The sequence below is a fragment of the Dendronephthya gigantea genome, unplaced genomic scaffold (assembly GCF_004324835.1).
Source record: "Dendronephthya gigantea isolate DGI-Jeju-01 unplaced genomic scaffold, DenGig_1.0 000105F, whole genome shotgun sequence".
Classification (NCBI taxonomy): Eukaryota; Metazoa; Cnidaria; class Anthozoa; order Malacalcyonacea; family Nephtheidae; genus Dendronephthya; species Dendronephthya gigantea.
Window position 1 is genome coordinate 426,158 of NW_021163115.1, and position 27,669 is coordinate 453,826.

The 27,669-nt window shown below is 34.3% G+C and overlaps 3 protein-coding genes across 3 annotated transcripts; all 3 read right to left on the reverse strand.

The window, feature by feature from the left end:
* Positions 1-3,582: 3,582 nt before the first annotated feature.
* On the reverse strand, positions 3,583-8,875 carry LOC114534722 (EGF-like repeat and discoidin I-like domain-containing protein 3). Its single transcript, XM_028556189.1, has 5 exons — positions 8,782-8,875; positions 6,302-6,540; positions 6,062-6,179; positions 5,193-5,518; positions 3,583-3,729 (listed from the first exon to the last, which is right to left on the reverse strand). The coding sequence occupies exons 1-5, from the start codon at positions 8,858-8,860 to the stop codon at positions 3,583-3,585; spliced, it is 909 nt and encodes a 302-aa protein (XP_028411990.1). The 5' UTR covers positions 8,861-8,875.
* A 4,998-nt stretch (positions 8,876-13,873) lies between these two features.
* Positions 13,874-16,990, reverse strand: LOC114534723 (lactadherin-like). The gene is made up of 4 exons (XM_028556190.1): positions 16,888-16,990; positions 16,181-16,419; positions 15,263-15,380; positions 13,874-14,237 (listed from the first exon to the last, which is right to left on the reverse strand). The coding sequence occupies exons 1-4, from the start codon at positions 16,988-16,990 to the stop codon at positions 13,888-13,890; spliced, it is 810 nt and encodes a 269-aa protein (XP_028411991.1). The 3' UTR covers positions 13,874-13,887.
* Positions 16,991-21,881: 4,891 nt separating this feature from the next.
* Positions 21,882-24,794, reverse strand: LOC114534724 (lactadherin-like). The gene is made up of 4 exons (XM_028556191.1): positions 24,634-24,794; positions 24,149-24,266; positions 23,165-23,484; positions 21,882-22,028 (listed from the first exon to the last, which is right to left on the reverse strand). Exons 2-4 carry the CDS (start codon positions 24,219-24,221, stop codon positions 21,882-21,884), a joined length of 540 nt encoding a protein of 179 aa, XP_028411992.1. The 5' UTR covers positions 24,222-24,266; positions 24,634-24,794.
* Positions 24,795-27,669: the final 2,875 nt, after the last annotated feature.

Sequence of the window (27,669 nt, forward strand, 5' to 3'; positions counted from 1 at the left end):
GACATACAGCTCAGCCGATGCATGTTTATATTTAATCATTTCTTTCATAAATATAACAATTGGTATAAAAATACCAGTCAACAACAAAATCTGTTAACATGGTAATTAGGAATAACAATGCACATACAATCATAACAATAAGTATTATGATTGTGCTGTATTCATATCAGTTCAATGTTCAAACAATTTGCCTAACAACCATCTCTTGATTTATTTCATATTAATTAATCCTGAAAAATAAAAATGGAAAGATGATCAAGATTTATTTACAAGGTGCAAGAAGCTAAAAAATCAATTATAAGCCAGGATAATTGATAAATTGACATTGAATTTGACAAGGCAAACAAGATAATATATCTAGGCTTTAACAACAACTAAAAGAGGTTGAAATTTTACACTGTTTGAAGCAAAAATCTAATTACTTACTAAAAATCTTACTATCAACACCCAATCTACACTTCTGTCAGTAAGATCATGTTAATAATTTATTGATGTTGGAGGGATCAATAACAGAGTGAGAAGTAGACTCACTAAAACGGGGGAATGGTTTACCTATTAACATTGATGTTTGCTATCATGAAAACAACATAGAGCAAACTCAAATGATCGACACTGCCAGGAATTTCATTCCTTCCCCACACAAGTTTAGAAAAATTGATAAAGTTTGGGTGTATAAACATTGCACTGTAATGTGCCAAACGTCAAAAATTTTATATTAATTTCGCTGTTTTGACCATAGGTTTTGATGAAGCTTTGGTAATCAGTTTATAAGACAAAAAACGGCTTACCTCTATGCAATAAAATAACAGCTAGAAAAGGAGAAAAATCACTCTCCGGATAAGTGAATTAAGCCACTCACACGGTCAAAAGTAGAGCACGAAGTTACTTCTCCTCTCAAATTGTTGAACAGGTTAGCAAACTGTTGATGTTAGTAAACTGCGAGCTAAGGTTTTCCCCCGTGATGTTTGCTCCATTATAGTAAATTGTTTCAGTCTTTTCTTAAAACGTCGCATTGTTTACAACATTAAATTTCATATAGCTACTCAAACATGAATAACTAACATAATTCCTCGCTTAGTTACTATGGTGATATTCCACGATATAGTTACTATGGTGAAAAAGAAATAACTTCAACCTGTACCGGACAGAGATTTTTAACTAAAACAAAGAATAAAATGCACTTTTGTAATTTATTTTCCTTGAAAAAAACTGACTTCAATCAGACACGATTTATTTGTTCATTCGCCATAAAGAACATGCCTTAGAGCATGTTCAAGCGTACCATGTTTGAAGCAATAACTATGCATCAAAGTAACTTACCCTACCGCAAAACGTGATACTCTTGAGTGGTAATAAAGCCAGTCAATGGTAATAATATTGAAGATGGTAATAATATCAAGACACTAAGGAAGACCTTCATGTTTCTAAAATGGTTCATGAAATTATTGTCTATGTCGAAGTTTCAACAAGCATGCATATAGTAGCTACATTTGATTGTATCTTAATTTTTAGATCACGATTTACATCTTTGAAAAATGGCACCTGTTTCAGAAAAAAATGGCCGTGCAAATATTTTATTTCATGACGTGGGCATGTGATGGGAGGGGGGGGGTAATTAGTTCCAATGAAATTGGATGGTGTCGAGAATATATGAGAAAATCATTGCTTCTGGGACATCCAGACCGGTAATTATAGTTATGCAGATGAGTAGGTTTGCAACAGATTATGTCATTCCACTTGTCAACGCTATTATAATACAGTAGGCAAATTTGGAAATGGATTATTATTACACGCAAGTTTAAATTCTAAGAATAGAGAATTCTGAATATAAGAAGTTTAGTTCATGTTTGATGATAATAGAATTCGTCACTGTAGCTACCTCACTGAATTTTTGATCAACTGAAAATTACGGTATGTCAGTATGTCATATTAGGTTTGATTTACTTTAATTTTCTGGTGTCCGCAATATCTCTTCAAAAATAGGTACGCAATGCGTACATGTGGGTAGCCTGTGAAACATTAGTAAAACACTATAGTGGCAAGTAAATTTCAACTGATGCAATAAAATATTATTTTCTAATCTTATGTTCTAATGCCATAGACAACGGAATAAATGCCCTATAGTTAGCTGGTTGAATACAGTTATAACAGAGTCGATTTATTATAATATTTTATTGTATTAAATACATTTTAGGACAGATCAAAACATATATAAAAGCATTTTTACAAGAGATAGAAAATGAAATTTTTAAAGCAGAATAGGTGAACAGAACAAAAAGGAGAGTAAGGTTCCGGGATGGTGGCACACATCGTCTGATAACATAAAGCTTAGTTTAGAAGGAGAAAGATCTTAACAAAGATTTCATCGAGGATAAACTACTTGATTTGCCAGATCATTTTACAGTCACATAACAAAGAGTCCAAAATTGTTTCAAACGTTTCGCATTAACAATTTTTAAGGACTTATCTATGTACATGAACAATATTTTAAAGATTTTTGATCAGTTGAAATTCACTTTTGTTAACAGTTTTGTTTTTTGAACTCCAAAGCATTTGGTTTAATAGCTGCATGTCCACAAGCAAGAAATTGACAAGTGAAATATTGCATTATAATTTATAAAACAGGGCGACTTGTCACTACCATTTGCCAAATTATAATTTATAAAACAGAGCACTTGTTACTACCATTTGCATTAAGGTAATGTATTTGGTTTAATAGCTGTATGTCCACAAGCAAGAAATTGACAGGTGAAATATTGAATTATAATTTATAAAGCAAGGCAACTTGTTACTACCATTTTCCAAATTATAATTTATAAAATAGGGCAACTTGTTACTACCATTTGCAATATTAAAGGTATTGGTTTAATAGCTGCATGTACACAAGCAAGAAATTGACAGGTGAAATATTGAATTATAATTTATAAAGCAAGGCAACTTGTTACTACCATTTGCCAAATTATAATTTATAAAATAGGGCAACTTGTTACTACCATTTGCAATATTAAAGGTATTGGTTTAATAGCTGCATGTACACAAGCAAGAAATTGACAGGTGAAATATTGCATTGTAATTTATAAAACAGGGCAACTTGTGACTACCATTTGCAATAAGGTAATGTCTTTGGTTTAATAGCTGCATGTCCACAAGCAAGAAATTGACAGGTGAAATATTGCATTATAAGTCATAAGTTATAAAACAGGGCAACTTGTTACTACCATTTGCCGAATAAGTTAATGTTTTATTTATTTCCTATTAGTGTAACTTTGTAGTTGTAGATTCAACGCTCACCGATCACCGCTTTTTCGTCTTTAAAGTACTCAATTTCGCTTTAAAATTTGACAAACGTGTAACTTCGGTTGCTTCCGTCCTTCGAAAACAACGAAATTTTCCGGAAGTAGAACGTACCGTTCGTCATCTTTCGTATATCCGACGATTGCCGAAGATGTGGCACCCACAAACACACACAGATCCGGACACTTTTTCGACTACATAGTGGTTAGCCGCGCATGCGCAGGCTACCCACAAAAATGCATGAAGAAATGCCAAAACTTCCAAGCTGATTACAAAACCAATACAATATTACACCAAAGAACAACCATAAAATTCGGCTCTCATTGAGATATGTTTAAACCAGACCGTTGGATGGATGCGAATAAACCGAGCAGAAATATGAGGAATCACTCGGTGATAGACGATGGAATTCTTGTCTGTGTTACCTTGGAATTCCTTGAAAATAATAATTATTAAGAAAAAATTAGGCTTTTGCAAGACGTAATAAGTTTAGGTTCCCAATTACATACCCCTGTTTTAATCAAGGGTCATCTGATTGATGAAGACACTAGATTGGAATGTCGAAACGTTTGCTCGTGAATGTAATTTTTATTTGGTGATTACTTTCATTAATTAAACCAGAGTAGCGATAATTGTGATGGATTATACACCTGGTTGCCGTGAACCATTATAACCTCAAATCATATAGCTAATTGAACAAACAATATTGTTTATCATTAGCATGATAAGATTGTAAAATTTTAGCAGCACCTCACCGAGATCTTTTAAGACAACTTTCAAGGCAAAACAAAAATGCGAAACAAAACAGTCCTGATAGGTTTTATATCTAATATTTTGTATTTTCACTAATATTTTCGTTTAGCTTTCAGGCCTTTCCTATAGTTCCTTCAGGGCTGTTTAGTTTGTATGCAAATCCTCATTGAATTGAATAATTTTACTGCAGTACAATTAACAAAATAACTGTACCCCTCTCAACCAATCACCATGCAACACACCATCAGTAATTTTATAATGCCAATAATATTAAGGAAGTTAAAAAACAAAGCATATTAATTTTGTAATAATCTCGCAAATTACCGTAGAAACTAAATTGTAAAATTAGAAATTGTGCGTCTTTGCTGCAGTTACTTTACGTTAAGGGTAGAAAATGGCTTTTCTAAATTATGAAGAATATTCCTACAGGTGCCAGTATCAGACAAATTAACCTTTTTTGCACCTAATCGCTTATTTGCATTTGAATAAAAGCGTCGCTTTTATAGGAATGAGTGATAATATCTCTGACTGGTATATTCGGCAAAAAACAACAAGTTGTTCTTTAGTTTGAAAATAAAAGTTAAAATTTCGGAAACTCTTTTTTGCCATAGTGGTTTAGACCAGTACACCTACCAGCAAAACGTTCAAACTCGTGCCCTGTTACTGCCCTCCCAGAAACGCACACTTTTGTCTCTTGCAAGTTCAGTTGCAAATATTGGGTAAATATATAATGTTAGAAATTGCAAAAATATTGGTATAGTGGGGCTAGATCCTCAGATTAACTGCGCTATAGCCCATGATGAATCACATATAGGTTGATTTTCTGCTATTCATAATTTGTTCTGCAAAATTATACATAATATTATCGCCATTTTTATGAGTTACACAGGTGTGTTGAAAGGCAAACTTGGTCACCGCGTTGACCAATGGTACCTCAGCCAATGAAATTGGTTCAGTTTGCATCTGCTTTTAGAACACTCTCGACTCTGTTGTAGTTTTGTACTTTTTTCTGAATCTCCGAAAGTTAATAATATATGTATAAGTTCTACATCCTGCGTGTTCTGCATTCCCTTACAAAACGTAGGTTACGACTTAGAAAAAAAGCGCTATATTTACAATAAGATAATTATTAAAAAAATGCATACCTTTTTCACCCCCCTCTGAGAAAAATTCTGGAAATTTTCGCCATCTTTGCTGAATGAGATTGTGTACTTCCTTACAAATTGATGATTGTCCCGTCGTCCTTGGGTGCTGATCCCAGTTACCAGAGTAGATCTTTGGAAATCAACCTGAAGCCACTGATTAACATCCTCGTGCTTTGATGACCACGCCCCTCTTCTTCCATCCGGCTGTGTAAAATTTAATCTTCCATTTGCCGCCCTATGATTAATATCAAGCTCGCTTGATGCTGTGATTTGTTCATCTTTAATATCACCATTTTCCATTCCAAGAGCATTAAATGTCTCAGTTACTGAATCCGAAGAAAATTAACTGTTAGAGGTTTTAAAAATATTTTAAATAAAAAATATGGCGTTTTAAGTGATTTACTTAATGGAAAAGTTTACAATATGTATCAAATTTGCATGGCTGTTTCACAAATTTCATGTGGAACTTCATAATTTAGACTTAAGTGGAAATCAAATAAATACATCATCGAATAAATCGCATGCATGCCCTTTTCTTAAGGCCTTGTTACGCGGTGCAATTTCTATTGCAACTTACAATGCAATTCTTCTTTTCAGAGACGTAAATTTGGCAACTACATAATTTTTGTTTTTATTACAGTACATATATAGGGTTTCGTACACCTACATTTTAAGGACTCTTCACTAATTTACATCATACAAAAGTAGAGTTGCCTAGCAAGAGAAATTGCACTGTGTAACATGGCCTTTATTGAGAAATTTTAAGGTACAGAAAATGAAAACGACTTTTCGTGGTATTAAATAGAGCATTAAATGTGGTATTAAGTATTAAATAACTACATATAGTCTTCAGCCCTGGGTAGTATTACCTTTTTCGCAAAAGTGTCCTTCGTAACATTCGAGACATTGACATGAAAATCGTCTTTCTTGATTCCAGATCACGGTTCCACCATTTTGACATTCATTCACTTCTTCACGGCAGTAGGCCTTAAACATAAGGAACATAAAGTTATTACTATGGTAAAAAGTAGCATAAAGAATGAATATCTCTATCGCTTATAATTTCTTTTATGCAATGGAAGCGATAGTTAACTTAAAATCGTTCTTACAAAGTCACTCCTATCGACTTTAGCTTCATGAAACGTCCACACTTGCTCTTCTTTGGTAAAGTGGCGGACATCAAATTTATGCTCTGTTGTGTTAGTTATCTGACAGTTGAGTTCCTTTTCATCGACTTTCTTTTTGTAATTATACGCAACACAAAAACGATTTTCTGCACATCGTAGTTCACAAAACACATCCATTTCTTCAGTGAACTCAGCAATAACGTTAGTCGTCAAACGTGATCCTAAACAGCATGTGCGCAAGTTAAAGAGTGGACTTTTATTATCATCTCCATTGAAGGATCTTTTTCAACTTATATATCGATAAGAAATTTCCAAAAAGATATTCAAAAAATCTTTCAAAAATCGTTTCAAGATCATTTGTGAGAGAGCATGCTATGTTGGTAGAGTTTAGTGTCTTCCATTACTTCAATAGCAGACTGTAAACTGTTATCATGCATCATATTTATTTGATACAAATAAATATACTTTCATTTTGTATAACTTTTTCTTCGAATCATGCTGCGTCCTCGTGTGTCATTTCCTAAACAATAACTGGTATCTAATTCATAGTTTTAAAATGGATCTATTTAGAGAATGCTAAACCTCACATAGACAAAAAAGCTTTGATATATTATTATTTTATCATTCCTACTGTTCATGTAATATTATTATTTCATCTCACTAATTTTTCTGTTCAACATTATTATAAGGTATATGGCTTGTATTCTTTAAAATTACAAAACGCGAAATTAATTCTTTATTAGAACATAAACATTGTTACCTTTTAGTCATACTTAAAATCATATAAAAATCATTTCGACTCACCATGGCAAATTTCTGAATTTTGAGATCAAGAGACAGTCAGATATGCGAGTTGGAACGAAAATAACTGGGAAAACATTCGCAATTTGAAAGAGATCAGTTTTCATTCTTCCAAAGTGATGGATTTTGTTTCGAGTTTAATAAACAATATAGGAATAAATATGCAATAAATAACGTGTTGTTTATAATTATATATACATGATAATAAATTCGTTTTATCACTTTCACTGTCACTGTCATATAATTATTTTTAAATGAATGAGATAATGGCTCGTGCACGGGTGCAGGCGTGTTCTCGTCGCATTCTTTCGACTTTTAGGCCTCTTTTAAACGTTCCGATTCTCATCTGTCGAACGCAATAAAAACGATAGTATCAGTTGTGGGGTCTCATTATCCCTGAGATATTAAAATGTTTTTGCATGACTGAAATTAATTTGTTTGTATAATTCAAGGCTAAATATAAGTATTTGAGTTGTATAATTTTATATACTTTGTTTGTATCGCTTGTATGTGTAAAGCAAAGAAATTACAGACGAGTGTACATATACTTTTAAACCGCTAAATCCTTTTCTCAGTGCCCCGCAAATCTATGGGAGTTGACATCACACACTGTCGTCATGTTTGATCTTGACAACTAAACTTTAGGGTAGTTCCCATCTTTCCTGTATACTTTTTCAGTTTGTCTCTAGACAAACTCAATCTCATGCACAGTGAGTTTCAGTGACATTAATTTTAGTTATTTATCGTAAATTTTAATTAACATGTCTGCATGTGCCGGACAGGTAATTCATATAATTTATACACGTGATTTTTTCGTACGTACGCGGATACATTTTCTGGAAACAAGTTGAAGAATTAATTTTGTCCCGAAAATTTTGAATCTAGCACAAGGTGCCAACTGTAATTTTATATATCATCGGTATTTTGCACAAAGCTTTAGGCCCTTTTACACTGCCAAAGTCGTCGCACCGATCTGCTAGTTTTTTTTTCAGGTACTAGCTGCAACAAATCAACAAATTTCAGACTTGTTGACATTGTCTACATCGAATAGCAGCCATAAAATTTGACTACTTTGACATACCAACACATTGGATGGATGCGAATAAACGGAGCAGAAATATTAGAAATAACCATGCGATTCATATATTCATGTTTAAATACCGTAAAAACAATAGCATCCAAAGAAATTAGTCGGGCAAGTTGTACCAAAGACGCTGTTACACTATGCAATTTTGTTTGCAACTTGCAATGCAGTTATATTAGAGGGATGTTAACTTGTAAAGAATGCTTGAAATGCTAAGAAAACGTTTTTGTAATTTTTTACCCACAGTAATTTTAAAATGGACAAAATAAAACTCGTAAGTTATTTTAGTTTCTGAGATGAGTTAAAACCGGTCTCTCAACATTGTACAAATAAATTAAGGTTGTCGCAAAGCTCAATACGAGCTGTAATGCGTGATCTCATGAGTCAAATTGCGCCCTTAAAATATATTTCAAACTCTCAAAACGGTCTATATTAATATCAGTCAACATTTCGACAAAATTGCAATCTTCATACTTAACTTCCAATTACTCAACTTAGCTTAGAAAACCTTAACATCAGAAAATCTAATATAGCTATAGTAATAAAGAATGACATTTTAAGTTCTATTTTGGCTCACCATGATGAATTGCGACATAATGTGAAGCAGTGAGAAACACGAATTGCAGCTGCCAAAACATGGAAGATTGTAAAAACATCCGAGTTATATAAAGTTTCCTCATTTCTCAATTGCGATTGAATTCCTCCTGTGCCCTTTACAGAACATGCAGCAGCGAGAGAAAGAGTAAATGAAATACAATCTTCCAATGTCCCGATTAAATAGTGAAGTAAATTAACTGATGACGAATTCTCAACTTACCGCTGTCACTCATGCAATCTATTGTGTTTAGGCTTTTTCTTAAGCTATATTAAGCTATAAGCTATCGCAACCCGTAGTCATTATTGTTAGCGGGTTTCCGATTCACGAAGTGGCCAGCTCGACGATGCGCTTGCAAAACAAATTAGAAACTCCACACGCGAGACAATAGGTATGCATAATTTGTGGTGTCATGACAGCTTTGTCATTCTTACGACGCCTTCAAAATGAGTCATTTTCACAGCTTCTCGATGACACGAAAGCAGCTGCAACGTGATAGCTGTTTGATAGTTTATGTGTAACTTTTTATGGGCATTTTACTTGGAGAAAATTCTCAACTGAAGTATAAATATCGAGCAGAAATTTATATCATTCAGCAAATTTGTGCACTTTTCCACTTAAGCTACCACCATTATGGAAAGGGACCGTATCAATTTTCCAATCATTATAGGCTTTAATTCAGGTTATAAAATTAACTAAAGATTTCAAACTTGGTCAAACATATTTGCTACGCGATTTTTGATTTGCTTTCGAAAATTTTATTTTAAAAAATCGTATTCTCACGTGTGTTTAAATACGATTTTTCTAGGTGGCGTAAAACTCTAAAAATTATAATACTTAATACTTATGCATGTTCATATAATAAATATACTTTCATTTTGTATAATTTTTGCTTCGAATAATACTGCGTCCTCATTTGCGATTTCCTAAGCGACCACTGGTATCTAATTCGTAGTTTTAAAATGGATCGATTCAGAGATTTTTGAACTTCTCAAAGTCTAAAAACCTTTAATATATTAATATTTTATCATTCCTATTCGTCATAATATTATTATTTGACTTTAATCTCTCTAATCTCGCTGTTCAATATATATAAGGTATATGGCTTGTTTTCTCTAAAATTACAAAACACAAAATTACGTATTTATTATAACATAAACATTCTTATCTCTTAGTCATACTTAAATATGAAAAATTTTTCGAGTTACCATGGCAAATTTGCGATTTTTGAGAAACAGTGAAAAAAAGCTAGTTGCAATGAAGTGGGGAAATATCCGCATTTTGAAAGAGATCAGTCTTCATGTTTACAATGCGAGGGATTTCGTTTCTGTTGTAGATATAGGTACATAAATTGTTCTTTTATGTAACATGCAACTGCGGGTGAAATTAAATAAACTGCAATAAATAACGTGTTGTTTATAATAATATATGATAAATTTCGATTTATCACTGTCACTGTCATATATTTAAAAATGAATGAGAAAATGGTTCTCATCGCATTTTTGCGACATTTAGCCCTGTTTCAACAACAATAGTATCAGTTGTGGGAGCTCATTGCATGTTCTTGACAAATTAAAATGTTTGTGCATGACAGTTGTTGCATGTATAATTTTATATATAATTTGTTCATTTCAATACTTTTGATTTGTAAAACAAAGAAATTACAACCGACGAGTGTACAAGTCTTTACTTATTTCAAACCGCCAAATCCTGCGGAACTTTATGGGAGTGAACATCACACACTGTCGTCATATTTGATTTTGACAAATAAACTTTTGTAATTCCCATCTTTCCTATACTTTGTCTGTTTGTCTCTAGACAGTCTCAATCTAATGCACAATGGGTTTTAGTGACATTAATACTTCTTATTTATCGTAAATTTTAATTAAAATGTCTGCATGTGCCGGACAGGTAATTTATACATATGAACGTGATTGTCTCGTACGTACGCGTGCACGTTTTCCGGAAACAAGTTGAAGAGTTAATTTGGCCCGAAACTTCTGAATCTAGTACAAGGTAAACGAAAACAAGCAGAATTGGGTTTCCACGAAAATTTTGAAAATCGTGTGCAAACTTTAATTTTATATATTATTGGTATTTTGCAGAAAGCTTGACATTAATTCTTGTTATTTATCGTAAAATTTAATTAACATCTCTGTGTTGGACAGGTGAATCAATGATAGAAGCAAGTTGAAGAATTAATTTTGTCCTGAAATTTTTCTTTTCACAATATAATATTAATTTTCTTGTAAAAACAGCAACCTTCTAAAGCGATAAAGATCTATAATGGTTCGTTCACGGGTCCATGCATGTCTGATTTTTTTGTTATTATTTTATTGTAAATTTTAATGAACATGTCTGCATGTGCCGGACAGGTAATTTATACGTAAGTACGTATACGCGAGCACGTTTTCCGGAAACAAGTCTGAAGAAAAATTTTTGTTCTGAAAATTCTGAATCTCGTAGAAGGCGAACGAAAACAAGCAGATTTGTGTTTCCACGATAAATTTGAAAATCGTGTGCTAACTGTAATTTTTTTGTAAGGGTACTAATTCCGCCCAGAGATTAGGAATTACACCCGGGTTTTGTGACAAAACATAGCGGAATCCAAAGTTATCCAAATTCTATTTCATGGACCGTGGAAGTTCAATGGTCATAGCACTTGTGCGCACGTGCAAAATTTGAACGAGTATTAAAGCACTGGCGATCAGCAACTTACTGATTGGCTAAGACAAAACGTTTGTATTTCAATGAAAAACGTCAGCAATTTAACTGCATGTCATTTTGCAAGGCTTACATTATCGTTTTGACTTCCAAAAGAGTTATTGAAAGTGTAATTCGGAGATTTGATCTAACAAATATCAATTTGAAGCTTTTTTTGCAATGGACTGCAATCATTGCATGATTTCAACAATCGAAAAAATGTTTTCGACATTTAGTGTTTGGGGATTTAAATTATTTTTGCTGTTTTGAAGATTTAATTATAGTGAAGTATTAACTAAGTCTATATGACTATAATTGCATGCAACGCCTTCAGCAAGTAAACGGTATTTCATTTTACCTTTATATTACGACTGTAATTGTTTCCGAAAAATGTGAAGCATCAGCTATTATATTGAGGTCTGGCTAGCTCAGGAAAAAAATTGCGTCGTTTGAAATTGCGAGGGGTCGCTGCATGCATGTATTTCTACTATATTATCGGTATTTTGCACAAAGCTTTAGACTTTGTTTACACTAACTGCCAAAGTCTGGGCACCGCTCTGCTAATTTTTTTTGTTCACAAATTCATATTCAATTTTTTGTAAAAACAGCAACTTTCTAAAGCGACAAAGATCTGCAAAACATCAAACTCAACGGAACTAAACCGTCAAGCTGGCAGGCAAATGCGTGAAGATATTATTTCGAATTCAATTATTTTAGTTATTTGCGTGTTATCGAGCTTAATTTACTTTCTTTTGGGGTACTGCAACAAATCTACAAATTTCATACTTGTTGACATTGTGTTACTACATTGAATAGCAGCTATAAAATTCAACTCTGATCGAGATATTATGACAATACCAAGTCGTTGAATGGATGCGAATGAACCGAAAAGAAATATGGACATGAGATAATTCAATCTACTGGAATGTGTATGGATGGTATTTTTGGGTGACCTTGAGACATTTGTTTCAAACTTCTCCTCATAATTCTTATCTATATGGCAATTTGACTCTTTATGAGCATGTTGTTCAATGGTAGGCCTGCTAGCTCCTATAATAAGGCATTTGATGATAGTTTTCTTATTTCTATGACCATAAAACTTCATATTCTTGCCTCAATGCCGCAGAGCTCCACAGAAATTGAAAACGTGGGGTTTTACACACATTTTAGACACATTTTATTTTTATTCTATGTTTGATTACACAAGGATTTCATTCTCATTACTCTAAATTTCAATAACAGAGAGTGAAAGTGACATGATATTCATCAAGACTTTATTCATGCATTCATAAGAAGTATTGTTGGGAAGAGACATTGCAATACGTTTCTTATACATTTTTTTTCAACTTATTATATAATTATTTATTCTTATACTTTATGGCAACACACACTTCCGCGGTGAAGTGGTCCATCATACCTTCCTGTAATAGACTGACACTCCCCTGCAAATAGACTGGCTATATTAAAAATTCTGAAAATGTTTCATACATAATATATTTTTAAATAATTGGAGAAATATTAATCAAGCTAAGGCGAATATTGGTAGTTTGAATCTCTGAGAAACGCGTCTACACTTCAAATTCTCCTGAGGTTTGGATCAAATTTTTGGACCAAAAAAATATCCAAGAAGAACTTACTTAATCTATAAACCCATATTTAAGTTGATTAGGAGTGAATCATTACACCGAGCAGCCATAAAATTCGACTCTCATGGAAATATGATTTTCCCAAGCTGTAGGATGAATACGAATGAACCGAGCAGAAATATGAGGAATAATAATCTGATCGACAATAGAACTGTGGTCGCTGTTTCCTTGAAATTCCTGTAATTATGAAAAATAGCAAAAAGCTTTGAAAATTTGTAGTTTCTCTCACCATCTTGAACTTCATTGGAAATATTCTTCAAGAAAAAATCTTTCTCTATTTTCCACTCCAAATTGTACTTTGGTACGCGTAAACTCGCGTACCAAACTTCATTGCTTAAGGTTATGTCTTGTGTAGTCCGTTGTTTTCAAAATAATAGTGCGTCAGCTACAGCGGTGGATGAGGAGTAAAGCAGAATAAATTACACGGACTAATTTCAATTTCGAAATAGCCTAATGACAAGGCTGTTGGTTATTCATTTTAAGAATATTTTTGAGTAAAAACCTACCAACAGCCTAGCAAGTAACAACTGTAGTAATTCAGTTCATTCTGATTTATCCAAAATCCAGCACTGATCAGAGATATTTTGAATCTATTGTGTTTGAGAGTACCACGTAGCATAAAGTAAAGCGGAAAAAACGCAATCTCGCCTTAGGTAATTGTTAAAAGTAGATAATAAAGTCGTGAAACGTGCAAGTCCTCAGCTATCTCAACCCATTTTGCTGGATAAATTTCTATACACTAACCGCTATCGTGTTTTCCCTCGCATACCTTGATAGCATTCCCTTGGGTATAATTCGAGAAACACTTCCCTTCTCTGCTGAAAGAGATGGTGTAACTCTTAACAAATTGAGTAATGTTATAGCGTCCTTGGGTACTGATTCCTGCAATTAGTGTAAGCCGTTGAAAGTTAACCTCAAGCCACTGATTAATATCATTGGACAATGCTGACCAGGATCCAGTTCTTCCACTATGCGATTTGAAATTTAATCTTCCATTAGCCCCACGATGACCACCATTCCAATTGCTTGATGCCGTGATTTGATTATCATGGATACTACCATTTTCCATCCCAAGAGCCTCTGTACGTACTGTATCAAAGAAATCATTGTATTTTGCAGTAGTTTATGTTATTTTGCTAACCTATACACGGTAAAAACGGCCAAAGACAGAATAAATGTTCGCACCAATATGGGAATTACTTCATGTCAGTTCTAAGGGATGGCGAGGGCTGAATGGGAGTGACGGTGCATAAAAGAGATCATCTGTATAATAGGGAACGTATAAATATGAAGTATCATTCACATTTAAAACAGTCTTTTCCATTTCAAATTCATTATAACGCTTCTGCGGAAAGCACAGGTTGACTCTATCAGGGGAATCATTTATTCGAAACAGTTGATACGATACGCAAGCAGATACGGAATTTTTTTTCTGAGAACAAAATCTCCTGAAAATTGCATGCTTTTATAGTTTTTGACTTTGTTGTTCCCATAAGCATCAGATGAATATGAATTTCAACGACGATCATCGTGGCTTTTGAATATTTAAACAATTATTCACCGAATGTGAGTAACTAATTGTTTTAGTATAATTACTAAGGCGGTAATAGACAAAGCGAATCCTCGGTAGAAAATACATGTTTTACAAAAGTATAGCTAAACAAATATCTGGACACTGAGTTTTACGGCGATTCAAATAAAACAACGTTTTCCGAAAATAAAGTTGAAAAGCGTTTTTCACTTCTTTTGTGCTTTCAGGAACACTATTTTTGTGAAAAAACGTATTTCTTTATACGTTACTTTGGCAAAATCAACTCGACGCCATTTTGCTAAATCTGCTTAGGTTATTATCGCGCAGTAATCCGACGTCCGTCGACCAATTAGAGGCAAGCATTTTTAATAATAATTTTTGTAGTTATACTGAATAATATTTATCATCATTTCGTCGTAATGTCATTATTAGGGAGATTTAGCACGAGGACGTGAACGTCAAAGACGACGTAAAAATGGCGAATAAATGGCGTGATGCACCCAAATGGACTGCCCACGCCATTTACTCGCCATTTTCACGTCGTCTTTGACGTTCACGTCCTCATGCTAAATCTCCCTATTACCGTTTTCACAGCGTTCTCCTTCAAAACATTTAGAACACCCGCATGAAAACTGTCTTCCTATTTCCCAAGTCATTTTCCCGCCATTAAGACATTCATTAACTTCTCCCCTGCAGCTGGCCTTCGGATTAAGAAAGTAATAACATCGTATAAGTAACACTTAAAATAAAATATGAAGGAAGCAATTAGTTTACAACTTGTTTTATACAATATCTTAAATGTGTCTCGTAAAAATCTTACGATTTGTGCCAACGTTCAGGAGATTTGAACATGGCTTCATACGAATGCACGCTGTCATTAAGCATTATTGTGAGTCAATATTTAGGTAAATATTTTAGAACAATTGTGAGTAGGGATGAACGAAGGTATTCTCTTTCTAAACTTCTCGTGGGAATTGATAAAAGTTACTGACAATAATTATTCCTCTTTTGGCGTGGGGTTGAACAACAAAGCTACGTTGCAATGATAGCGATGTTAGAGAGCTTTAGATTTGACTACGGCTCCCGCTACAGCTACAAAATTCGTCACTGTGGCGCAAAACAAACGTTGTATGCATACGCCACCTCGTACTGGCATGACAAAACTCTGCAAACACAATAATAAATGCATGTTTATACTGTCAAATATTTCGGAAATTTTACGCCTACTATTTCGAAAAATACACATTATCAAAGGCCACGGTAACTAAAAACAGTTCACTCAAATTATTTTCTTCAAAAAACGAGAAAATGACAACTTTTATTGCTTTTTAAATCACGTAGTGAGGACTACGAAGTTTTCTTAAAATGCCGTAGTCAGATGAGCGAAGGCTACGAGTCTATGGCGTCAGTACGAAGTATCACGAATATCACGTCAATGTGACGAATCTCGTAGCGGTAGCGGGAGTCGTAGTCAAATCTCAAGATCTCTAATAATACTTACAGACTGACTCCGATCCACTTTAGCTTCGTGAAAATTCCAGACTTGTTCTTCCCTTGTTTCGTGGCGTTCGTTGAATTTATGCTCAGTTGTGTTGGTAAGCTGACAGTTTAATTCATTTTCCAGCGTTTTTTTCTTGTAACTATATGCGACACAAAAACGATTTTCTGCGCATCGAAGTTCACAAAACAAATCCATTTCCTCTGTAAATTCAGCGATAACATTGTTCCTCAAGCGAGACCCTAAAACGTATATACCCCCAGTAATTGAAGGATTTTTGTATTTTACCCGCAGTAAAGTAATTAAAATAATTTTAAAATGTACAAAATGAGCTGTAACTCATAAGTTATTTGTTTCTGAGTTAAGTTAAAATCGGTCTTCCAATTTTTTACAAATAAAGGTTTTTTCGTAATTTTAGAAAGTAACCCTCCACAGTCCAATTCAACTTTCAGGAATTATTCCTTGCAATATCACGCTTTGTGTCGCAAAGCTCAATACCGGAGTCAAATTGCGCCCTTAAAATTTACTTTAAACTTTCAAAATGGACGATATTAACTGATATTATCATTCAAAATTTCAACAAAATTGCAATTGTCATACTTAATCGACATCCAGTTACTCGATTTAGTTTAGAAAACTTTCACATCATATACTCTAATAATTATAGTCATAATAAAAAAGAATGACATTTTAGTTCTATTTTGACTTACCATGACGAATTGCCAGATATTGTGAAGCAGTGAGAAATACAAATTGCAGCTGCAAAAACATGGAAGATTTTAGAAACATCCGAATAATAAAACGTTTCTTCATTTTTCAAATGCGGTTGAATTCCTCCTGTGTTTACAGAATAAATATACACGTATGTTGATGTTCCTTCAAACATGCAACAGCGAGAGAAGGAGTAAATGAAATACAATTTCCTGATTTCCTGAATTTCCTGAAGACTAAACAGATGATGAATCTTCAACTTTTCGCTGTCACTCAGTCTATTGTGTTTAGCTTTTTTTTTAAGCTTTACTGAGCTTTTTCTTGGCATTTTTAATAATATATAATTACAGAAACCCAAGGTCATTATTAATAAAGAGTTTACGATTCAAGACGCGGCCAGCTCGAAGACGCGCTTGCGAAACAAAAAAAGTCCAAACGCGGAAAAGTAGGCACGCATAAATTGTGGTTCTATTGTCTGCGTTGTCATTCTTACGACGCCTTCAAATGATGTAATTTTACGGTTTCTCGACGACATGAAGCGCAGCTGCAACGTTATAGCTGTTTGATAATTTAAGTGTAAATTTTGCTGAAGCATTTTTCTTGGAAAGAATATTCTTAACTAAAGTAAATATCAAGCAGGAATTTTGTTTTTCATTATTCCGCCAATTTGGTTACTTTTCCAGTTAGGCGACAGTAGAAAACCACCCTACTATTTTCCAGTTATTATGGGCATTAATTTCGGTAATAAAGTCAACAAAAGGATTCGAAGTTGCATGGGATGTACAATCATGGTTGAGGTTATCATCTCCTCTTAAGGCCATAATTTGTGCCATTTTTCTTGCGACTTGCAATGCAACTCTTCTTTTGAGAGATGTAAATTTGGCTGAACTATCCAAATTAATGCAATTCATGGCCTTTCTTACACTTACATTTTGAAGCTTCCTCACTAATTTACATCTCTCAAAAGTAGAAACGCATTCCAAGTTGCAAGAAAACATGGCCATAGTCTTTCGACGCACCAACAGAGGCAGCACATTTGGCTGACAGCCCCCTATTTGGTTTCAAATAGGTCGCTTTTTTCTCATCGAATGTAATTCAAACAAAAGATGATGAGATAATAAACCTCCTTAATATATAATGATCAATTGCTTGAATTGCATTCGACGCGACCAAGATGCGACGTTTAACCTTGGCCTGAAGCAACTGGAAGACCAACGTGTTTTTAACCGTGCGCGGCATACATAAATGTAACAAAACAAATAAGAGGGACCAAAACAAAATTTTCAGTTAGGAATATGACATCGCATCCTCGGATTTCGAATGATACTATTGCTACCTCGGCAAATAACTATTACAGGTGCTGTATGTATATGGAGTCAAAACTAATGCAAATTTTAAACTACACAAAACCAGACCTGCACTTTTTTGCGTCAAAGCCCAAAGGGTACGACAGCTGTGCCCATTAAGGATATTATTCTTAGCAAGGCACGATCGTCTGCTCGCGACCATGTGATAGATTTCGTAAATGAACACCTAAATTTATCAGCAATTAAATGATATTTGTGACTGATGTTTTTGAACTAATTAAATAAGCAGTCAGGTAACGAGATTCTTGCTATTAGTATTGGCTTACTGTGGAGTAAAATATAGAATGAAAAGAATACTTAACGTTAACAGAGTTCTAACTATTATACAATTATAGGTAGATAATAATTATAGACCATTAAATTTAGGGGCTGTTCACATGAGCCCGGTATTGACTGAGTAAATAAAAAGCACGATTCTCAGTAGGCGTGTAATCATACTAACTACAGCATGTGATTGTTCTGTTTCAAAAAGACTTATTTCAAAGAATCTTTTTACATAAAACTTACCTCCTCGATCAACACCTGCATGGCATGGCATAAGCTCGATGCTGTAAGAACTTATCATTAGCAAGTCTGCCTTTAGGATTTCAACAACTGATAATCCTGATCAAAGCCGTAAGACTCAGAGAAACGGTCTTGTTGGCACTTGTCTTGTTAGCACAAGACAGTAAACAGAGGGTGGAGGGGGGCAATAAGGTCCTTTTCCCCCAAAAAAACTGCACACTTGTAATCTTCATCTCACTATAATATTGTTTACTTTAACTGAATTTATTATTGCCCTGGTCAAGCATCAAACATTCGAATACTTTGCTGAGCACGGTACTGCGTAGACTTTCAAACAGTATAATTTATATTCGCTTGTAAAATACTTTTCCCCCATGCAATGCCCCGACAAGACGTTTCTCCATTGGAACACTTGTTCATATGAATAAAATTTTGCGTACGTGAGCCTATGCATGCATGGTGTATCAGAACATGTGCAAACACTATAATTTGCATAGGTAGATATTGCAAATAGCATCTCTACAGGGTGTATAAAAAAAAACGCAACCACTTAATGGTGCAGCTAACAACCGAACAACGAGTTTTTATTGTCGTGCATGATAACTTGAATGCTAACGTTCGACCTTGTAAAATAAATTTTAAATAACATTTTACTCGTTAAATACTTTCATTTCAGCTCGTTGGTTTAGGCACCCGACTTTGTGCTGCTAGCATATGATTACAAGCTTTCTCGCATTCCAGGGGCCAAACGTCTTTTGTGTTGTAGAACAAAGAGGATATTCATGAATATTAATGGTAGCTGATTTGACTATTAGCAGTTGAACTTTACGATTAGAAGCCATTTTAAAATCCCAGGGGCAAAAAATCTATTGAGCTTATGAACAATATGAATTTTAGAATATTAAGTGGTTGCGTTTTTTTTGAGACACCCTGTATTTGGACTGCTAATGCAACTAATTACAATGCGTGTACTTCTGGGGCTAGTTGTATAAAACTCTTTAACTACATTTTGCATAGCTAAATCCTATTTAACTCAGAAATACACAAGGCCTATTCTGTCCTTGACTATAGTGAAGTTAACTGGTCTTTTATACAACTGGCTCTGGGATTTGGAAATACGTTTCATGTCTTGTTTCTTGAATAGTATCACCAATTCGTACAATTGGAATTTCGATCGTTCCCGTCTTCCCGAGCGTAATGAAATAACAGCAGTATTACAGGTGTCCGAAAAAACTCCAAAACTATGGAAATCACTTATTGTTAAAATTGAAATAGCCTATTCACGAATTTTAACCCGTAGCGATTCAGCACAACTTATAAATAGCTACGTACGAAAGTTTAAAATTTGATACGATCACATGTCGAAGGTCATGGTGCTTGAGTTGTAAACTTAAATAATTTATTGTTATTCATATTTGTAAATTGTGAACATTGGTAATAAAAATCATTTAGGGACCGGTCATAAAGTATTTATTAGGGGGTGTGGAGGATATTATGGGGAGGGGTACATAAAAATAACAGCACTTCTGAGAGGGATACGAAAAAAACAGCGGGATATCAAGGAGGGTACCAAAATTTTATAGTACTAGGTACGGAAAAAGTACTAGGTATTTCGACAAGATTAAAAGTTTTGGTGAAAATCACTGCCTACTTGGAGAGAAGCAACTCATGAAATTTGTCAAATTCTCTTGTAATGAGCCTGACAAGTGTGAATATTGCTCCACTCATTCCTGGGTTGGACCTCCTTGTGCCAGAATTTCTCAACCATATCCGGATTACAAAGCAGACGGTTATCATTTCAAAAACGTTTTTGACACTTCAACAGAAAGAGAACCATAGATGATTTTCAACCCAGAAAACAAGCAAAAGATTACATAGCAGAAGGAAAATTAGGCTCTGACCAAGAGATCAAACAATTAAGTAAAACTGTCATTGTTGATGAAGTGCTTGTCAAAAAAAATTAGTTGACCACCTGAAGTATCTCGAGATCAACAAAAAGAAGAGGGCTGAGAAACGACAATAAAAAACACAGCAAGAGAGAAACAAAAAGTATGAAGACTACAACTGGATTGCCATGTTTTACGATGGTCTGTGCAAGAAGTTGAACGTTTCCGAACCAAATAAGTACTTATCATAGAATGACGCATTCTTTGAAACTGAGGAAGGCAGAGAAAGTAAGGGTCATTCAAGGACATATTGTGAGCCATTTAAACGCCTCTGAAGACGACGTATTGATGGAAGAAAACAGTGATGACGGTTATAGGGACAATAGTTCATCTGCTGATGAAAGTGGGGGGGGGGACATTGTTTTAAATGACAGTGCAAGCAATAATGTCCGAGCAAGAAACAGAAAACACTGGTGACGAATCTGAGAGTGAGGAAAATGTTGAGGATATGTTCACCACTACAAGAAGTGGGAGAGTTACCACCAATTGGAGAGTTTCGAAATATAGATAAATGCAATATAATGTTAAAACCAAATTAAGGAAGAAGGGGAGTATGAAAATTTTCACTTACATTAGAGAGGGTTATGAAAATTTTTCCATAGGTTTTTGGGGGTATTAAAATATATACTTAAAATTTCATTTATCATCCACTCCTCCCTAGTAATTACTTTATGACCTGTCCCTTATGGGCACAAACAAATTTTACTGTCATCATGCATAAAAAATGTTTATGTCAAACATTTATACACTTGTGGGTATACAACATACGGAGTTCTTAGGCATTCACACTCTAACTATTGCATTATTTGTTAATAGTGATTTAAATAGTTCTGTGTTTTTTTACAACATAAATGCTCTTGAGCACATCAAAGCCCGAGTTAAATTTATCTTATTCCAATTCAAATCCTTAGTTAGTGCGCATGCTCTGAAAGTGCGTGAAATTGAAACTGAAAGTATAAGCAATTATGCAATTTATATTAAAGGGCTTAAATGAATATATAAATTACGAAATTGTTAAGCTTCAATTATTCAAAAATTTTTCAGCAAGATATTCAAATTAGGAAGAAATCCAAGCTATTTTCAACATTTCAGGCACTTGCATGGGGAGCTCAAATTTCCTAATCAACTTAATCAATAAATTCACAATTAGATCGATTAGAAACGAATCATGCATAATTACGTCAAAAAACAGCCATAAAATTCGACTCTCATCGAGATATGATTTTGCCACGTGGTCGGATGAAGGCGAACGAACCGAGCAGATATAGGAGGAATAACCTTTCGATGGACAATAGTATTCTGGTCGCTGTTACCCTGGAACTCCTGTAATTATGAAAACAAAATAAGTTGCTGCATGCACATCATTTTAAACTTTAGACGTAATAACAAATAGCTATGTATTCAAGTTTGTAATCACTGTTACTCTGTAGTCCAAAAAATCTTGGACTACTCCGGAAATATATTTTTGAAGAAAAAGTAAGTATTTAAAGTTTTTCGCAACTGATAAATATTTCGGTAGCATGATAAATATATCGAAACTGATAAAAATGGTTCACGCACAAAACTTCATTACTTAAAAGTTCCTCTTAGTCAGTCAGTTGCTTTTCAAAATAATGGTAGATTTTGAATACTTTTTTGGCTTTTGAATAATGTCGTTGGTCCGTTGCCATACTTGGCTTCAACATTTTGTAATAATATTTTCTTATGATATGAAAATTCTTCGTTAAACACAAATATAATTTTCTACAATTAGGCCTTCCGAACATTAATATAGTAATCCGTTTAAAAGTCATTGATATTAGTATCGTTTTGAAATGGATCTAAAATTTCATATTTGCTAAGATTCATTGAGCAGTGTCAGCAACTAGTAGAGCAGCAATGAGATATATTACACCGTAACGAACTATACAGGGGGTCCCAGTAAAATAAACCCGGCTTAGTTGTGTGAAATTATATTCACACTGACGTTTTAATTATTTTTAGAGTAGTTTAAAACTTTTCAAAGCTATGCCTCTGGGAGTTCACATGTTTTGAACTCCCAAAGGCAAAGCTCTGTTGACTTTGTTATTTTTTAAAACTCGGTAAAAAATTAATAATGACGTCACTGGGAAATTTAGAAGACACTCAGAATGAAATTATAGGGAATTAAAGGGACAATGTATCGGTTTATGTTGGAGATTACGAGTTTGTGCTTTTTACTATACATAACATAACGTGGAATCTAGAAGCAACAAAAATGCGAACTATCCGCATGCGAACATTAATAGCACAAAAATACGACGATTTCATTAACAGTTAGCCGTGTTGATTCCATAAAGGTTGGCAATGTTACCAATCCTGTCGTTGCTCAAAAACTCTGAGGCACATAATTGCTCAAAGGTAGATAATATAGATCAAAACTCGTGATATAAGTGGTGAATAATTAGAGTTTATAGTTTGTATGACGTTTTTTAGTATACCTTGGTTGCTTCCCTTTGGGTATAATACGTGAAATATCCTCCAGTTTTGCTAAAAGAGATGGTGTAACTCCTGACAAATTGATTATAATCAGAACGTCCTTGGGTGCTGATTCCTGCGATGAGTGCAAGACGTTGAAAATTAACTTGTAGCCACTGATTAATATCATTGGACAACGCAGACCAGGCTCCAGTTCTTCCACTATGTGGCGTGAAATTTAATCTTCCATTAGCCCCACGATGATTATTATTCCAATTGCTGGATGCCGTGATTTGACTATCAAGGATACCACCATCTTCCATCCCAAGAGCCTCTGTACGTACTGTATTAAATAAATCATTGCATTTGTCAGTAGTTTATGTTATTTTCCTAACCTATACGCGGTATAAATGCCCAAAGGCAGGATAAATATTCGTAGTTATTGCGGAATCACTTCCTGACAGTTCTAAGGTGACGAGAGTTTCAGTGGCATAACTTGAACGATAATTGGGGGGGGGGTTAAAATTCATATATCCAGTTCTGCGCTACGGCTTTCTTTCATAATTGCAATAGCTTACAATAGACATCCATCGGGAAGAACTGAATATATGAATATTCATCCCACCCCCCAATTATCGTTCTAGTTACGCCCCCTGGAGAAGTGGTCATATTGCATAAAACAGATCATCTGTATATTAGGGACCGCAAATATGAAGTATCAATTCACATTTAAAACAATTTATCATCCATTCTAACTTTATTAAAACGCTTCTGCGGAGAACCCAGATTGACTCTATGTCAGGTTAAGCATTTTATTCCAAACAGTTAATACGATACGAAATCCTTATTTTTCTCAGAACAAAGAAAATTTCCTAAAAATGTCAAGCTTATATTGTTTTAGACTTTGCTGCTCCCTTGAGCATCAGATGAATATGGATTTTAACGATCATCGTGGCCTTTGAATATAAAATATATACCATAGTTTTGTCGTAATGTCATTATATTACCGTTTTCACAGCGTTCTCCTTCATAACATTTCAAACACTGACATGAAAACTGTCTTCCTGTTTCCCAAGTCATTTTTCCGCCATTATCACAGTTATTTACTTCTCCCCTGCAGTTGGCCTTCAGATTAAGAAATAATTGATAACATCATATAAGTGACATTTAAAATCAAATATGAAGGAAACAATTAGTTTACAACTTGTTTTATGCAACATCTTAAATCTGTCTCGCATAAAAATCTTCCGATCTGTACCAACGTTCAGGAGATTTGAACATGGTTTCATACGAATGCACGCTGTATTAAGCATTATTGTGAGTCAATATTTAAGTGAATAGTTTAGAACAATTGTGAATGTAGGGATAAACAAACGTATTCTCTTCCTAAACTTCACGTGGAAAAGTACTGGTTGCTAACAATAATATTCCTCTTTTGGCGTGAGATTGAACAACAAAACTACGTTGCAATGATATCGATAATAATTCTTACAAAGTGACTCCGATCAACTTTAGCTTCGTGAAACGTCCACACTTGTTCTTCCCTTTTTTCGTGGCGTTCGTTGAATTTATGCTCAGTTGTGTTGGTAAGCTGACAGTTTAATTCATTTTCCAGCGTTTTTTCCTTGTAACTAAATGCGACACAAAAACGATTTTCTGCGCATCGAAGTTCACAAAACAAATCCATTTTTTCTGTAAATTCAGCGATAACATTGTTCCTCAAGCGTGATCCTAAAACACATCCATGGCAGTTATTGAAAGCATATGGAGAGCCGTAAACTATTTCTTGCTCATTCCTGCAAAAATCCTTGAACGATAAAAGAATATTGGTGCCCTCGTAATTTTTTTTGTTTGGGAACGTAGTCCATATCCCCCTTCACACAATTTGCATCAGGTGGCCCTACAATGTTGTGTTCGATCACTCTTTTTGCTACACGACATATAATGAGTCGTATTTCGTAGTGCTAGGAATTTACATTGAAGAAAATTCAATTCTATAAATATATTTAATCGACTTTAAGTTATTTAATTTAGTTCACAAAACTGGAAGTGCGTGAGATCCTCAACTGAACGTGTTTATTATTATAACTGATATTCTGCATGATAATAATGAATGATATATCTTAGTATAAAGCTTTATTTTGGCTTACCATGACGAATTGCCAGGTATTGTGAGGCAGTGAGAAACACAAATTGCAGCTGCAAAAACATGGAAGATTGTAGGAACATCAGGATGGTAAAAAAGTTTTTCATTTCGCACTTGCGGTTGATTTCCTCTTGTGTTTAGGGAAAAGTTATACACATTCATAAGAATTATGTTGTATCATCAAACATGCAGCTGCGAGCTCCCCGTAGGAGGAGTAAATAAAATACAATATCTGGATTAATGATTAAACTGATGACGAATTTCCATATTACCGCTGTCATTCATTTTCATTATGTTTAGACTTTTCATTAAGTTTTATTGTGTTCATTTTTCGGCGTAGGCCTATCTCAATATTTCCAGCAGGTTACTAGTTTTAATAATGGCCTAACATTCATAATCGGCAGGTCTGCAGTTTAATGAACTTGTGCGTGTTCCCAGGAATTATCTGAGTGGTTTGCCATGCTATACAAATGCAAGGCTTTGTTTAACGCAGTTTTATAACTTAACCAATTTCAAAAAAAATCAGACAAGAATGAAATTCGCTTTTTGGGCAACGCGTGTCTCATCATGCAGGGGAGATCAATACAGCAGGTATATTTTTTCGGCAATAAAATTAATTATATCGCTAACAACTTAGAAGGTTATGAACATTGGCGTGCGTGCATGTACGCGCAAAAAAAGGCGACAGTGGAAACAGCCTTAAGTGGAAGCGGCCCTTGCTTTCTTTTCAAATTTATTGTTTTTACGAACTGTTAACACGAATACATGAATATTAGCCTCCCAATTAAAGATCTTCCGGTCCCTGCATAGAAGTTGTTTTGATGACACGCTTTAAATTGGTAAGTATAAATAGAGATTACTTCATGGTTGGCGAGTGCGTACGATTTTTATGCACGAGTTGTGACGGATCGGAATACGAACGAGTGAGCGCAGCGAACGAGAGAGTTTGCGATCCTTCGCAACGAGTGCGTAATAAAAATCGTACAAACGAGCCAACCATGAAGTAATTTGTTTATTAAATGTGTATAGAGATTAATTTGACAACGACACGTTTTTTAATATACAAAAACACAGCGAGCAACAAAATCTAAACTTTATGCATGGAGACATTCTTTCCGAAAGATTTGAGATGTGCTGAATGTAAAAATATCTTGAATATGAGAATTATGTTTTGAATCTCACTCCTATATTTCGACGCCATCTTGAAAGAAAATGTAAACAAATTGCCGCCAAAATGACATACGACAATTTTTCACGTGTGAAGAATATCGTACGTCCAATCAAAAGCCGTTTATGGCATTTTTTCACCCGTGAAAAACATCGTATACTTCCAATCAAATTGCATGAAATTAATTTACACAGTGAAATACGATCTTTATTTCATCATTCTGCTGTGCATAAATCTCTATACACATGCATATAATAAATAACTCTATAAAGGTGTTTGCACGTGGCTGCCCTTTGTGGCCAATCCTAAGGGTTCATGAAACTGACTAAGACAAGCAGCAAAATATTTTTTCTGTTACGCAACGCTTGTTGTTGATAGAATTGTAAAAATAGAAACGTCTACTAGGAGTACATTACTTTGCATGGCTGCCATTGCATGAGATTGTTAATTGATATTTGCCACAAAAAAGCATGAGTAAACATAATTTTGAGCCGTACGCAAATATGAGGTACTTGTTCTTCCAGGCATGGAAGCTGAAAGTGAAGAATTAGAGCAGTAATGAACTTTGTGTCAATCGTTTTGCCCGAGGTGTCATTTTTAGGTAAACATGCAGTGGCGCGTGATGACCTGTAAAGTTTACACACTTTAAGGCGTCTGCCTGTCGAAAATTCTTCCCTTCAACTTTGGATAACATTATACTTTATCCTTCCAAATTTTACTATGCAGGTTATCCTGAGAAAGGAAGAGTTGTATGAAATCAATGAGCGTGCAGTCAACATAGCAACGAATAACAGACACGTCCAGTGATGGAAAATGGACGATTTTTGTAAACACGATAACTAACCAGGTTTTTAACAGTAGAACAGAGAAATTTGTTTTATTAAGTTGTAAATATATTTCCCTCGGCACGGAATCTAAAATAATGATAAAAATTTTGTATTATTGAACGTTTGGCAGGTAATAAAATCAATATAAAACGAGAAAGATCTATCTAAAATAACAGTCGCTATTCTACTTAGACTATATAATTATTGGGAGTACTTATCTTTTAGGTTCACCACCTTCGAATGTTTTTAATGTCAACCATGAAAATTTATCAAGTTGACTTTGGAATTTTTTTTAATTATTTTGCACGAAAGTATATATATTCATAAATTAGAGAGAACTGACAACACAGGAGAAACAATAGAATAATTTGTTCATCAAGGATATTA